Here is a 13,076-nt window from a genome sequence, read left to right as displayed (position 1 = left end):
CCAGGTTTGAGTCACAAGCGTAATTTAAATTAATTAAAATAATATTATTTTATTTTAAAATAAAAAACAAAGTTAAAATGATGATGTTTTGAAAAAAATATAAAAAATTAAATCGGATTTTAATTGAATTGTAGGTTAACTCATTAAGTTGACTGAGTTATACCGAGTCAATTTCTTTCTTGTATTTGTTTTTCAACAAGGTCTGATCTGGTTTAATAAAAATAATTCTTATGGCCATTATTTGTATGATACTGCAATTGAAGTTACCATATGTATCAGCACCTTTGGTTGAATTATTAATGGAAAATACCTCAAATTAAAATCATTTCAGCATTGCACACGATAAACTAGTTAACTTTCTCTTGAAACATACATATTTCAACATAATTATTATTATTATTTTTTATATATAATATGAGATGCACAATCTATGCTCCTATAATCAAGAGTGTGTTTTGCTATCCTAAAGTTAAGTCATAATCAGTGATATCATATAATGAAGCTTGATTATGTGATGGCATTTCACAAGAATAGAGTACCATTAGTGACGCCAATCTCGGAACATAGAGTTGAAAGCGTGAGTGAGATAGCGACTTAGTTAATAGATCAACAAGTGATCTTTAGTAGAGACATATCTTTCATTTTGAAACCCATAAAAAGCAGAAGGTCATCTCATCATATATCTTCATTAATTATAATCTTGCTGACGCAAAAGCAGATCATCCCATTACTTTATGAAAAATTATTACCACGAAGTTACTATATTTCAAAAGCAAAATGTTTTAAACTTACATCGAAACAATTTTTATTTTTAAAATGCAAGGTCAAGATTTTAAAAATCATTTTGGGTTCATTAAAACAAGAGAGAGAGAGAGAGAGATCAAAATTATTATTTGTCTGAGTCGCTAACAAAGCACACTTAAAGGTAATAGCCAATACAATAGGGCAACAAATATAAATGTTTGGTAAAGAGAAAAGGGGAGTAATGAATGATTCTCTCAAAATGATCAATATGACATAAAATTTTTATAAGTAAATGGGTTGTGATGGGCATTAGGAAGATTGAGCTAGGTAAAATTGCAAACATTCTAGAAAAAACTTATATAAACCAACTCGAGTGGGCTAAAAGCCAAGAGATCAGAAATAAAAAAAAAACTTCACCAAACAAGCAACAAGGAGTTGAAGAGAAGGGGGCTAATATTTCAAACTAGATAACGAGACATGCATGTCATCTAACTCAAAATCATAGAATAGTGTGGTTTGCATATTATTCATAAGAAAATTCTCAATGGGATCCATAAAAAAGGAAGGCCACCTCAAAATGGCCAGCATTGAAAATACTTCTGAAAATTTTTCGCTTTATAAAAATCTTTGAATTTTTCATAATTAGATAGGTCATCCACTACAATGAGATCAATGTTAAAAAACTTTTGAGTTTTTCACGAATATGCAGATCGCTTATGAGAACTAGATCAACTGAAAAATCTTTGTATTTATTACAATTAGATAGGTCACCCATTACAATTAATGAGACCAATGTTGAAAAACTTTCAAGTTTTTTCATGAATGGGTAGGTCGCGCATGAGAATTACACCAACTAAATATTTTTCATATCTTTCACAATTGGGTATGTCGCCCATTAATGAGACCAATGTTGAAAAACTTCCAAGTTTTTTTACCAAATAGATACGTCGCTCATGAGAATTAGACCAACCGAGAAATCTTCGTATTTTTTCGCCTAGACAGGCCACCTGAAAAATCTTTGTATTTTTAAATTGGATAGGTAATTCATTACAATGAGATCAATGTTGAAAAACTTTCAAGTTTTTCACTAATAGACAAGTTGCTCATGAGAATTAGACCACTTTTGAAAAACTTTTGAATTTTTCACACCAAACGAGCAAATCGTCTGGAATAATTAGACCATTTCTGAGAAATTTTTGTATATATTTTTCAACTAAAAGACAGGTCACCCAGAATAATTAGATAATTTTTGAAAATTTTTAGACTTTCCATCAACAGGCAAATCGCCTGGAACGATTATATTATTTTTAAAAAAATTTAAAATTCTCAATAACAAGATAGGTTGCCTTTCAAATGACTAACTTCTAGGTTTCACTATCTCAAGGAAGGTTATCTATCAATTTACTACTTAATTTCAAAATATTCAAATTTATGAAAGAAGTAAAAGTTATTTTCAATGATGTCTCAAGTGAATCCACAAGTATCGTCCAATAGAGTTTGGTGAAAGGAGCTGAAGTGGTCAGTTCAAGACAAGAATTGACAAGTAATTTGAAAACTTGGAAAAAGGAAGTTTTTGGGAATATCTTTTACAGGAAAAAAAGAGTAGTGGCTCCATTAAAAGGCATTTAAAAACATCTAAATGGGAAAAATCAGCCTTTCCCAAGCAGGTTGGAAAAGGAATTAAATAGTGAATACAACCAAATTCTCAAGCAAGAAAAAATCTATTGGTATAAAAAATCAAGGTGCCAATGGATCTCTTTTGGTGATAGAAACACAACTTATTTTCATACCAAGGCTGTAATCAGAAGACAAAAGAACATAATTTAATGCTTGAAAGACAATGACCACCAGTGGATATAGGATGATATGAAATTAAAGGTGATGGCTAGTGAGTTTTATAAGAATTTATTTTTCAAATCAGTGGATTTCCACCACAGAGAACACTTCTTTTCGAAATTTCTGACCATTAATAAAGGGATTAAAAACCAATTACTTGGGACCGTGACAAATGAGGAGGTGAAACGGGCTTTGTTTGATATGAAACCTTTCAAGGCACCAACCAGATGGATTCACTTCTTTCTCTTGAACATTTGTGGCAGCGCAAGTGGCAACCACATTAGCAGGACGACACTTGAGACATCATTTGGCTATATTGGCCAGTTTGGTCACAAAGTCGACAAGCTGGTGTTAGTGATCACTGCGCTGTTGAGATTTTTTGTTAGGACTAGTTCTGTAGTTGTTGGTTTTCTGAGAAGAATTACCTTTGTGAGAAGAGTAATTAGTCGTGGCCACCAAGGTGGAGGATATTTCCAAATGCTTGAGATAGGTTAATTTCATAAAATATATTGTTAATTTTGATTTAAAAAATTAAAATCTAGTACCACTCTCTTGCTTATGACTCCATAATTTCTTAGAAAATATCGTAGTGAAATTAATTTCCCAAAAAAAAAATCATACTGAAATTTCTTATATATAATTTAGTTTTTTATTGTTAAGTTCATAATTGACTATTATTATTATCATGATTAAGAATTATCATGCGATCCTAACTAATGAGGTAGAATCACCCTCTAATTATTGATCCTATTCTAAATATTTCACCTTCGCATTGACAGGATATGAGAGAATTTGTTCTTGATCACATATATTTACCTGTTCAGATTTTCAGAATCCAATCAATTATTATTAACAAACATGCATGCATGCATAAACATGGGAGTCCTATGCTCTTTATGAGCCATTATTGCTTCCATTTTGGTCGGCCTCCGACTATTGACTCCTCCGTCTCAGGACGGTCATCGCCCACATCCTTCCATAAATTGCTCAGCAAACTGTCACCACCTTTCATAAATTACTTAAATTCTACATAAATCTCCATTTTTTTTTAAAAAAAAAGGAGAAATAACGAGGGTAGTTCTTTCTCAATTACAAAAACCTTAATTACCTCAATAATATTTCTTCGAACATAGTTTTTTTTTTTTTTTTTGCAAAATCTGAAATCTTAATGCCGGGAAATGTCGTTTTAGGATAATCTCTGATTCTTAAGAAGAAAGGTCAATGAGAAAAACTAGACTGGTCATGGTACAAAGACAAAGAATGCTCAACGAACGGGTGATCTCTATCATACAAAATTGAAACACCTCCTACCATAAAAAAAAAAAACAAAGAAATATGTCGTTTAATTAGTTAGTTAATTAATTAAATAATTTTTTGAAACTCAAATTGCCAAAAAGAATGAGATATTCCACTCTAAATTACCAAGTCAAATGCTTGAGGCTTTGAATAGAAAGTGGGGATTAAGATAACTACCTATATAATATAGTAGTAATACATATATAATATAAATATATTTTTTGGATTAAGTTTGGATTGATTTTTAAGTGGGCAAAGTTTGATAATATTTAAACCTTATTTATTATTTCATTAAATAAGATAACTTAAAAAAAAACTCATTCAAATTGATATTCATCATATTCAAGTTAAATTATCATGAAATTAATAAAAGAAAAGGATAGATTGCTTTTCATATAATAATGATAGTCGTAAGTTTGACTTTATATCATTTGTAAATTAGGCAAAACAATCCAACTACTGTTAACAGTTAATAAAAATCCATTTGCTATATATGTCAAAACTTTATAAGTTATAAAATATTAACCACGTGGCACACATTTTTAATAATTTTTTATATGGAGATGTGAAAAATAATTTTTTTTTAAAAATAAATATTTTAATTTATTTTTAAATAAAAAATACTTTGAAAATTAATCATCACTATAATATTAAATACTACTTGTATTTAATTAAAAAAATCATTTTTTTATGAAAGAATAGAGTAAGTAAACTAGATGCGGAAAATAGCATGACACCCTCTCATAAAAATCTTGAAATTAATTTTGAGAAGTCTAGCTCAACTGATCAAGTCCAATATTTACTTTCTACAGGTTACCAGTTCGAGTCTCACAAATCTCAGGGCCATTAGAGACTTATATGATCATTAACTTTAAGGTCCGTAAGACTAATCGAGATATACATAAACTGATCCAGATACCTATATTGATAATAAAAAAACCCCTTGAAATCACAAATTTGAGGGGGGGATAGAAAGAGAAGAACCAATAAATCATTCGATTGATTTACTTTATATTTTTTTTTAAAGAATTCATCTTAGATAGACTTGTACGTCATATGATTAATAAACAAATGGATTTTATTAACAATTAAGGTTAATTAAATTGTTTGATTGAATTGCCTAATAAATGTAACAAATGTATAGTGGAATGCATAAAATTATCCACACAAAGTTTAATTTATGGATTTGATAAAAAAAAATATCGAAATGGATTTTTCCCAAAAAGATTGGTCATGCACTTTTGCAATATAGTCGGTTTTTATTATATTTCCATGGAGTTATAAATTATCTATAAACTATGATATACCCTCTATATCATATTTTATACATATGAAACTAAGCAACAACAATTTAGGTTGAATTATTAGAAATGATTTTTAGATTAAAAAAAGATCGTAAAGTTGTATTAGGTTAATGTAAAATAAAAAAAATCAAAAAATTTGATTTTGATATCAACGAGTTCTATTTAATAAGAGAAATTTGATGATAGTTGTTTTAAACTTTAATATTGCCTGAAAACAAAAGGATTAAAATCGAGAAAGATAATATTTATCCGGTTTGATTTTATGTTTTTATAACGTTGTTTTGGTTTTTAAGTGTGGTGAATTGGTTCTTGAATGTTATGAGGGTGTTATTTAGATTAAAATGTGTTTAAAATGGGTTTTTAGAATAAAATACACTTATCTTGATTTTTCAGCCATCACAATGATAGGTGGAATTTGAACAAATAGACAACGTATTGTTTGTCTTTCCAAAATTCCACTGTTTATCATGTTTGTTTTGATTTACTTTTTATAAGATTAGTCCAATCTTAAAGTTGTGATTTTACTAGATTAACCTCAATCGATCTAAATTAATTCAATATATTATTATCAATATTTTTTAAAATGTCATATTAATTTTTCTTCAATTCACTTTTCATTTTTTATGTTTTTATTGTATATTTAGATTAAAAGAATAATTTATTAAAACAAATAAAGCCTATTACTTGATTTAAAGGTTTGCTCAAATAAACATAATTGACATGACATGGGTCAAATTAATATATTATTGCGTCTAAAATTTATTTATTTATTTTAGTTTAACGTAAGTATCCGAGTTAGCTTGCGTGTACCTCAACTAATTCCACGGGTCCTGAAGTTAACGACCATGTAAGCCTCTAGTGGCCATCATATGAGCAACCACAGGGGTTCGAATTTGAGACCACATAAGAAACAAACTTTTTAATGCTAAATTCTTACTACTAAACCACCACTTAGATAATTGTTTAAAATTTATTTGAGTCTGTATGTGCTTGATTTATTTTTTCTGTCATCTACTTTTATATATATATATATATATATATATATATATATATATATATATTATTTTTATATTCAAGAAAAAGTTTAATTCGGCCCGCCAATAACACGGATAGCAACCTACTCTTCTCCGTATCTTTTTATTTTAACTATTTGTTTTTTTAATTTTAAAACAGTAATTAAAATGAGACATATAGCTAGAACTAGAAGAACCGGAGAGAGAGAGAGTTAGAGAGCAACTCTCGTTTCTCGGGCCATCAGTTCACGAATACCAAGGAAATATTTCTTTCCTGTTTTACCCTTCTATGATTTTTTTTTAATTTATAATTTATTTGTGCACATTGTTTTTTCTCTTAATTATTTTTATTTTTATTTTTATTTTATTTTCTCCTTCTGTTGTACTGTCGTTGTAGTTTCCTTGCTTTCTTCACGTATATGAGAAAGACTAAAACGTTTACAAATTTTAATGGATGCTTTGACCTTTGCCCTCTTCATTTTCAGAAAAATCTCTTAAACAAAACAAAACAAACCCATGTAAGCATTTCCTTTTATTTTTATTTTTTTTGAAAATTTTGTTAAAAAAAATTGAAACTTTTTTGTTTGTTTAATGGTAATACGCAACTCATAATTCTGTTTTATTTCTACTAATGCAATCACATGATCTTCTACTTCATGTTGATGGGTTTTTATTTTTGTGTGGTGAGATTATGTTTTGAATGCTAAAGTTTGGTTCTTTTGAGTGAAAGATGAATTTTTTTTGAAGTTTCAATTTTGATGGTTTTGTTATTTTAAGTATCGAGCTTCTTTTTTATTTAATTTATTGAGAGGACCAGGTTCGATGGGTTTGGATTGGAATCCATGTTTGATCTCTTAGTTTTTATTTTATTGTTAATGTAGTCATTGCTGTTTGATTTATTAAGTTTTTTGTATGGAAACTAGAGGCTGATCTTGGTTTTTGTGTTTCTGATTTGTTTTTGTTTTTCTAGCTATTTTGGGATTGCTTGTGTTGAGGGATTTTTAGCATAGCTTAAACAAGGTTCCTTGAGAAGGGGTTTCATGGGTTGAACTCAAAGAATAATGGGAAGTTTGAGTGAAGAAGAACACCGATTTTTTGATGCCTATGAAGACATTGCATCAATTTCTGATGCAAAGTCTGATAGCTTTGAGATATTTGATTCTCATTCTAGTTTTGACAACTCTGTTTCGATTAGTCTTCACCATGAACTATGGATTAAGAGCCTTGGAAGTGTTCAGGAGCAGCGGAGTAAGTTCTTTGATTGGATGGGAATTGGTTTAAATGAAAATGGGAATAGGAATTTAGAAGCATTTAATCCAGAAGGAAAGAGTGATAGGATTACAGAGAGCAGTGGGGCTGTACTGAGAAAGTCATGTTTCGAAGATGAATTTTGCTCTACTCGGTCCATGATGTCATGTTGGTCTAATGGTGAATCTAGTTTGTCAGCGGAGTTGGGTTTGATGGGGAATTTTGTTTGCAGAGAAGGGGATTCAGGCGGGGGAATGGTGTGCAAAGTAGATGAATTGGGGCAAGATGTGAAAGCAAATGAAGGTTGTGAAGTGGACTCAGAACAGTCAGTAGCAGCAGAGGAATCTGAGAACATTTCTGAGTCATCTCCCTCATTTCAGAAACCTATGCAGAGTGAAGTTGGGGAACCAAATACTTTGGTGGATACTCCAAGAAGGCTTAAGAAGGGGTGGTTGAGTAGAATACGTTCCATTTCATGCATTGTGTATAGCCTACGGGAAGCTGACAAATTGAGACATGATGATGATGATGATGCACTTCTGCGGTACAGGGTACAAAGAGTTAAGGTTCACCGATATGGGAAGCGAATAAAGGAACTCTCGGCTCTTTATAAAGGACAAGATATCCAGGCCCATGAGGGTTCAATTTTGACCATGAAATTTAGTCCTGATGGGCAGTACCTTGCAAGTGCTGGCGAGGATGGGGTTGTGCGTGTCTGGCAGGTCCTGGAGAGTGAGAGATCAAATGAACTTGACATTCCAGAAATAGATCCATCCTGCATATACTTCACGGCGAACCAACTATTCGAGTTGAAACCCCTCTTGGTTGAAAAAGAAAGGACGGCTAAAATGAGGAGCATGAGGAAAACATCAGACTCTGCATGTGTCATTTTCCCTCCAAAAGTTTTCCGGATTTTGGAGAAACCATTGCACGAGTTCCATGGGCACAGGGAAGAGATCTTGGATCTCTCATGGTCCAAAAATAATGTAAGTTGCTTCATACTGGATGCATTTCTCTAACAAACTGAAGAAAACAAAGCATAATATTTACAGAAATTCTTTTTTTTTTTAACCAGCATTTACTATCAGCTTCAGTGGACAAAACTGTCTGTCTATGGCAAGTGGGACGTGACAGTTGCCTCAGAGTTTTCTTACACAGCAATTATGGTGTGCTTCTGGCTAATTTTAAGTTTCTCCCAACATATGTTCTGTTAGTTTACCTGTTAGTCAAGTTGAATGACCTTTCTCTTTATTTTGGTTATTTATTTATTTATTTATTCTGTATGTGATGCAGTAACCTGTGTTCAGTTTAACCCTGTGGATGATAATCACTTCATGAGTGGTTCAATTGATGGAAAAGTCCGCATATGGGCAGTTAATAGTTGCCAAGTTGTTGATTGGACTGATATAAAAGATATCGTTACGGCAGTGTGTTATCGTCCAGATGGGCAGGTTTGACAAATTTCCCTCAACTCTTTTCTCTTAAAGAATTGAGGATCTGGGGGTGTATTTTCCCATGTTAAGTGACCTCATGGAAAAACTTCTCTTCATGTAGGGAGGGATCGTTGGCTCTCTGACAGGAAACTGTCGCTTTTATAACATGTCAGGTATGCATATTCAGATAGTTAGCACCTACTGCATTCTTTAGGTGTTAGGACATAAGTAAGTCAAAATGCTGTTACTTTTCATTTGTAGAAGTAGTTCTTTTGACAGTCTGTTATATCCTGGTTGAATTACATGTCATTGGGGCAGTCCGTCATGTAGGGAGGGATTGTTTTATGGATTTTATGCGTGAATTTACTGGTTTAAATGGGTTGTATCTCTGAAAAGGTTCATAATAATTTAGGTTCCATGGTAATAAAGATCTAGTTTTGCCTCAGATTAACCTTGAGTTTTATGCATTTAAAGAAGAAATGCATATTCACTAAATGAGCTATAGTTTCACCAGGTTCAGACAGTTACTTGCAACTTGATGCTCAGATCTGCTTACCTGGTAAAAAGAAGTCACCTTGCAAAAGAATAACTGGATTCCAGGTATTTGCCTCCTGCCTTCCAATGTTGCTTTTGCTGCCTTTTCACAGTTCATGTTGTTTACTATTTTACTTCATTATATGCCTTTAACTCCAGTTTTCCCCACAAGACTCAACCAAAGTAATGGTGAGTTGTGCTGATTCACAAGTCAGAATTCTTCAAGGACTTGATGTGATAGGCAAATATAAAAGTACGTATCTTTAGCTTCCATTTTGTTATCATTTTCTCAATGTCATCTATTAATGTTGTTTCAGACAAGTCAGAAGTTTTTGTTAATTGCTTGTGGATTTCATATTGTGAAACCCAAATGGGCGTGCTGCCTGTAATTTTATGAAATGTGTGAAATATAAGACTGTTTTATTATCTAATCTAAACTGATTAATTTTTAATCCTGATTTTCTTAAATTTCTCCCTGCTCTTTAGGCAATACAGCAAACCAGATATCTGCATCTTTTACTTTGGATGGAAAGCATATTATCTCGGCTTGTGAGGATTCCAATGTACATTTGTGGAATTACATTGATCAGGAACAACATGCTACTCCTCAATCAAAAAACTCAAGGTCTTATGAGCATTTCTCTGCCAATGCATCTGTTGCTATACCTTGGTGTGGATTGAAATGTGGGAGATTAGATAATGGATGGGGTTTTCGTGTCTCTGACAATAATTCACAGGAAGTTCTACCTCTTTCTTCTCCGGCTCATTTTTCTTTGAGTCAAGAATATTTCCCAGAATCCTTTCCCAAGGGTTGCGCTACTTGGCCAGAGGAAAAGCTTTCTTCGAGCCCATTATCTACATCGTCAGCAATGCACAAATCCCAGTTCAAGTTTCTGAAAACTTCATGCCAGAGCACAGACAGTTCTCACGCTTGGGGTCTTGTCATTGTGACTGCTGGGTGGGATGGAAGAATAAAATCATTCCACAATTATGGGTTACCAGTTTCTGATTAACCTATGGTGGTATTGGAGTGCTTCCGAGAATCAAGATTGATCCTATCTGTTGGGATTTTTAGTGCTCCCTTTGATGGATTACCTGCCGCAAAATCTGATTTTGCGTAGCTGACCAATTAGCATTGAGTTTGACATCATAAAAAGTCGCCAGCTTCCTCAACTTTTGCTGAGAATATGCAGTGTAGATGAATGTTTGAGACTTCGGGATGGGCCCTTCTTGTATCACGGGTGTACTGTAAAAGAAGCATATATGACAAGTGGCAACAGTTCTTTGGTTGTGATGATTATGCAGCTTGGGAAGAGCTAGAGGCTGAGGTTAGCCTATCTAATCCCAGCTTAATTATACAATTTGTTGATAATTTTTGCACGAGAAATTTGTCTGCTCAGCCCAGTAAAAGATGTGCAAGTCATGTGTTATGAGAGACCAATTTGAGATTCTCTCTCTTTATAATAGAGTTGTAGAGGTGCTTGTGGGACCTTTGTTTAACCTCTTTCTTTGGCTTGCTAAAATGGGAGGAGGGAATCCAGAGCTGGTGGTTGCAGTTTATTTGGGAGAAAAATGGTAGGGAACTCTGCCATTATAACTTGTTGGCCAATCTGAATGATTGAATTGTTTGTCTGCCATTTCAATGCTTCATGGTAGGGTCGATTTCACCTGAGCTTGACGGTGGGGTTGTATTAAGCTTCATCTTCAGTTGAATGATTTGTTTGATTAGCCGAGTGCTTACGTATGCTGAGTCCCTGATTTACTTGGTTGGGTCGATGTCACCTGAGCTTGATGGTGGGGTTGTATTCAGCCTCATTTTCAGCTGAATGACTTGTTTGATTAGCCCAGTGCTTATGTATGCTGATTCCCCGATTTGCATGGTGATTGGATTTCCAGATGAAAGCTTCTAGCCTTTATTATTCCATGGATGCTGGCAGGTAGTTGACTAACTTTGATCATTGCTTGAGTGGTGATCATCCTCTCTTTTTTTCCCCACTAACAGAATTTTGTATACTGTATCTCATAATTTTATTCTAACATCACTTAGATTAGTTTTGAGGCTATTTATCTTCAGAAAATCTAGAAGAAATGCCCTCTGAGTTTAGCATATGCAATTGTGGTTATGTAAATGAACATATTCAGAGGTTAATTTCCTTGTAAACTGTTGGGGGAAGTGGCCTGGAAAATGAAAATTGATGAGCATTTGTGCTCGGCTTGTATGCCTGATAATTGTGTCTCTATCTCAAGTACTATGGCTATCTCAGAGAGAGATTTATTACCAAATAATTTCCCATCTTTTCTCTTTCAATCTGTTCTGTAACACTGTAACAATCTAAGATTCTGTTTTTTTCCCCCATCAGATGCTGATGGCACAATAAATTATTACCTGTTAGCCCATTTCAGTACTCGGCTAAAAAGTCAAAAGAACAGAGCAAATACACGAAAACTAGGGGTTTTTTCTCATCAGAATCTGATGGTACAATAAATTATGCATCAACAAGGAAATACAGAAACATGGATTTAAATCTCGTTGCTCTGTTCTTGGTTAAGCCGTTATCTGTTCTGGTAGGCCAAGCTGGGGCAGGAAGGTGACGCCACTGCCAATTATTAACACTAAAATTTCATCCTTTTTAGACAAGAACTTCTCATAAATCATTTCAAGGGAGTTACAGATTTATCATGGGAGGCTGGTGATGGGAATTTCAATTTCTAAACTTCGGCTTCAAGTTGATAAAATCATTGTAAGAAAGAATAACGTAACTTTGTGCCTATTCTATTCTTCTTTAATGTGAAACATCCACATGGGTGGGTGCCATATAATGGGTTAGTGACCTTGGATTCCTCTTCGCATATATTTCTGCATTTGATTAAAAAAAACTAAAGATAAAATTAATATTTTTTTAATATTTTTGAATTGTTTTGATGTGCTGATATCAAAGATAATTTTTTTTTTTTTAAAAAAATATCATCTTGATATATTTTTAAATGAAAAACATTTTAAACCGCAACCGCTATCACAACTTCAAACAGGCCGTAGCCTAGCTTGGTATAGTCTTTGAATTAAATTGAATGAAAGTTAAATTAAATGAAAGTTAACCCTATATAATTAATTTAGTTGATCTAATAAATTCATTTATAACTTAATCAATCCGATCAAAACTCATTTGATTTTTTTTAAAAAAATATTAAAACAAGAATGTTTTAGATTCATTATAGTTAACCTATTCATCATAGGACTCAAACCATGTCTCCACCGAGTTTAATAATTAAAGACCGACATGCTTCTCTGCATCATAATCCAATACCTTTTAGGGTAAATAAGACAGAAACAAAGGCATTAATTTGACGTGGTTTACAGAATTAAAGCACTAATGGGCCATACTATGCTCTTAATACCATGCAATTAGCACTTTATGATGATATCTGAGGTCCCTTAATTAGGAGACAAAAAATAATGACTTGGGTTTCAAGGGACAAAACCTAAGTAGCATCATATGAACTTTGAGCTTTAAACCTAAGTGGACATCCTTTTGATCTGGGAGATTAGTGGGATTATTTTTGTATTAACTTGAGTAAAACTTTTCTGATAGATCCAATCACAAAAACCCGACAAAGAAACATAGCATTTGTTGCCAATCCCTACTCCACGCACTACCTAGGGTTTTGCT

The 13,076-nt window shown here is 32.8% G+C and overlaps 1 protein-coding gene across 3 annotated transcripts; it reads left to right on the top strand.

The window, feature by feature from the left end:
* The first annotated feature begins 6,397 nt into the window (after positions 1-6,397).
* Positions 6,398-11,637, top strand: LOC133678633 (uncharacterized). 3 transcript variants are annotated; one of them, XM_062101021.1, is made up of 8 exons: positions 6,398-6,711; positions 7,164-8,427; positions 8,517-8,607; positions 8,735-8,892; positions 8,996-9,047; positions 9,380-9,474; positions 9,568-9,661; positions 9,895-11,637. In XM_062101021.1, exons 2-8 carry the CDS (start codon positions 7,255-7,257, stop codon positions 10,419-10,421), a joined length of 2,190 nt encoding a protein of 729 aa, XP_061957005.1. In that variant the 5' UTR covers positions 6,398-6,711; positions 7,164-7,254; the 3' UTR covers positions 10,422-11,637. The 3 variants fall into 3 exon arrangements, with proteins under 3 accessions (XP_061957005.1, XP_061957008.1, XP_061957007.1); XM_062101024.1 differs by having other exon boundaries at positions 6,399-6,711; positions 9,389-9,474; XM_062101023.1 differs by lacking the exon at positions 6,398-6,711 and having other exon boundaries at positions 6,718-8,427.
* Positions 11,638-13,076: the final 1,439 nt, after the last annotated feature.

Source organism: Populus nigra, chromosome 18 (assembly GCF_951802175.1).
Source record: "Populus nigra chromosome 18, ddPopNigr1.1, whole genome shotgun sequence".
Lineage (NCBI taxonomy): Eukaryota > Viridiplantae > Streptophyta > Magnoliopsida > Malpighiales > Salicaceae > Populus > Populus nigra.
Note: the sequence above shows the minus strand (reverse complement) of the source record. Positions and strands in the feature narration are given on the sequence as shown.

Bases quoted from the DNA above. Each gene is read 5' to 3' on its own strand.
- LOC133678633 (XM_062101021.1), top strand. From the start codon at position 7,255: ATGGGAAGTTTGAGTGAAGAAGAACACCGATTTTTTGATGCCTATGAA. The intron at 9,475-9,567 runs GTATTTGCCTCC...CTTTAACTCCAG, and splicing joins AAAGAATAACTGGATTCCAG to TTTTCCCCACAAGACTCAAC. The intron at 9,662-9,894 runs GTACGTATCTTT...CCTGCTCTTTAG, and splicing joins TGTGATAGGCAAATATAAAA to GCAATACAGCAAACCAGATA.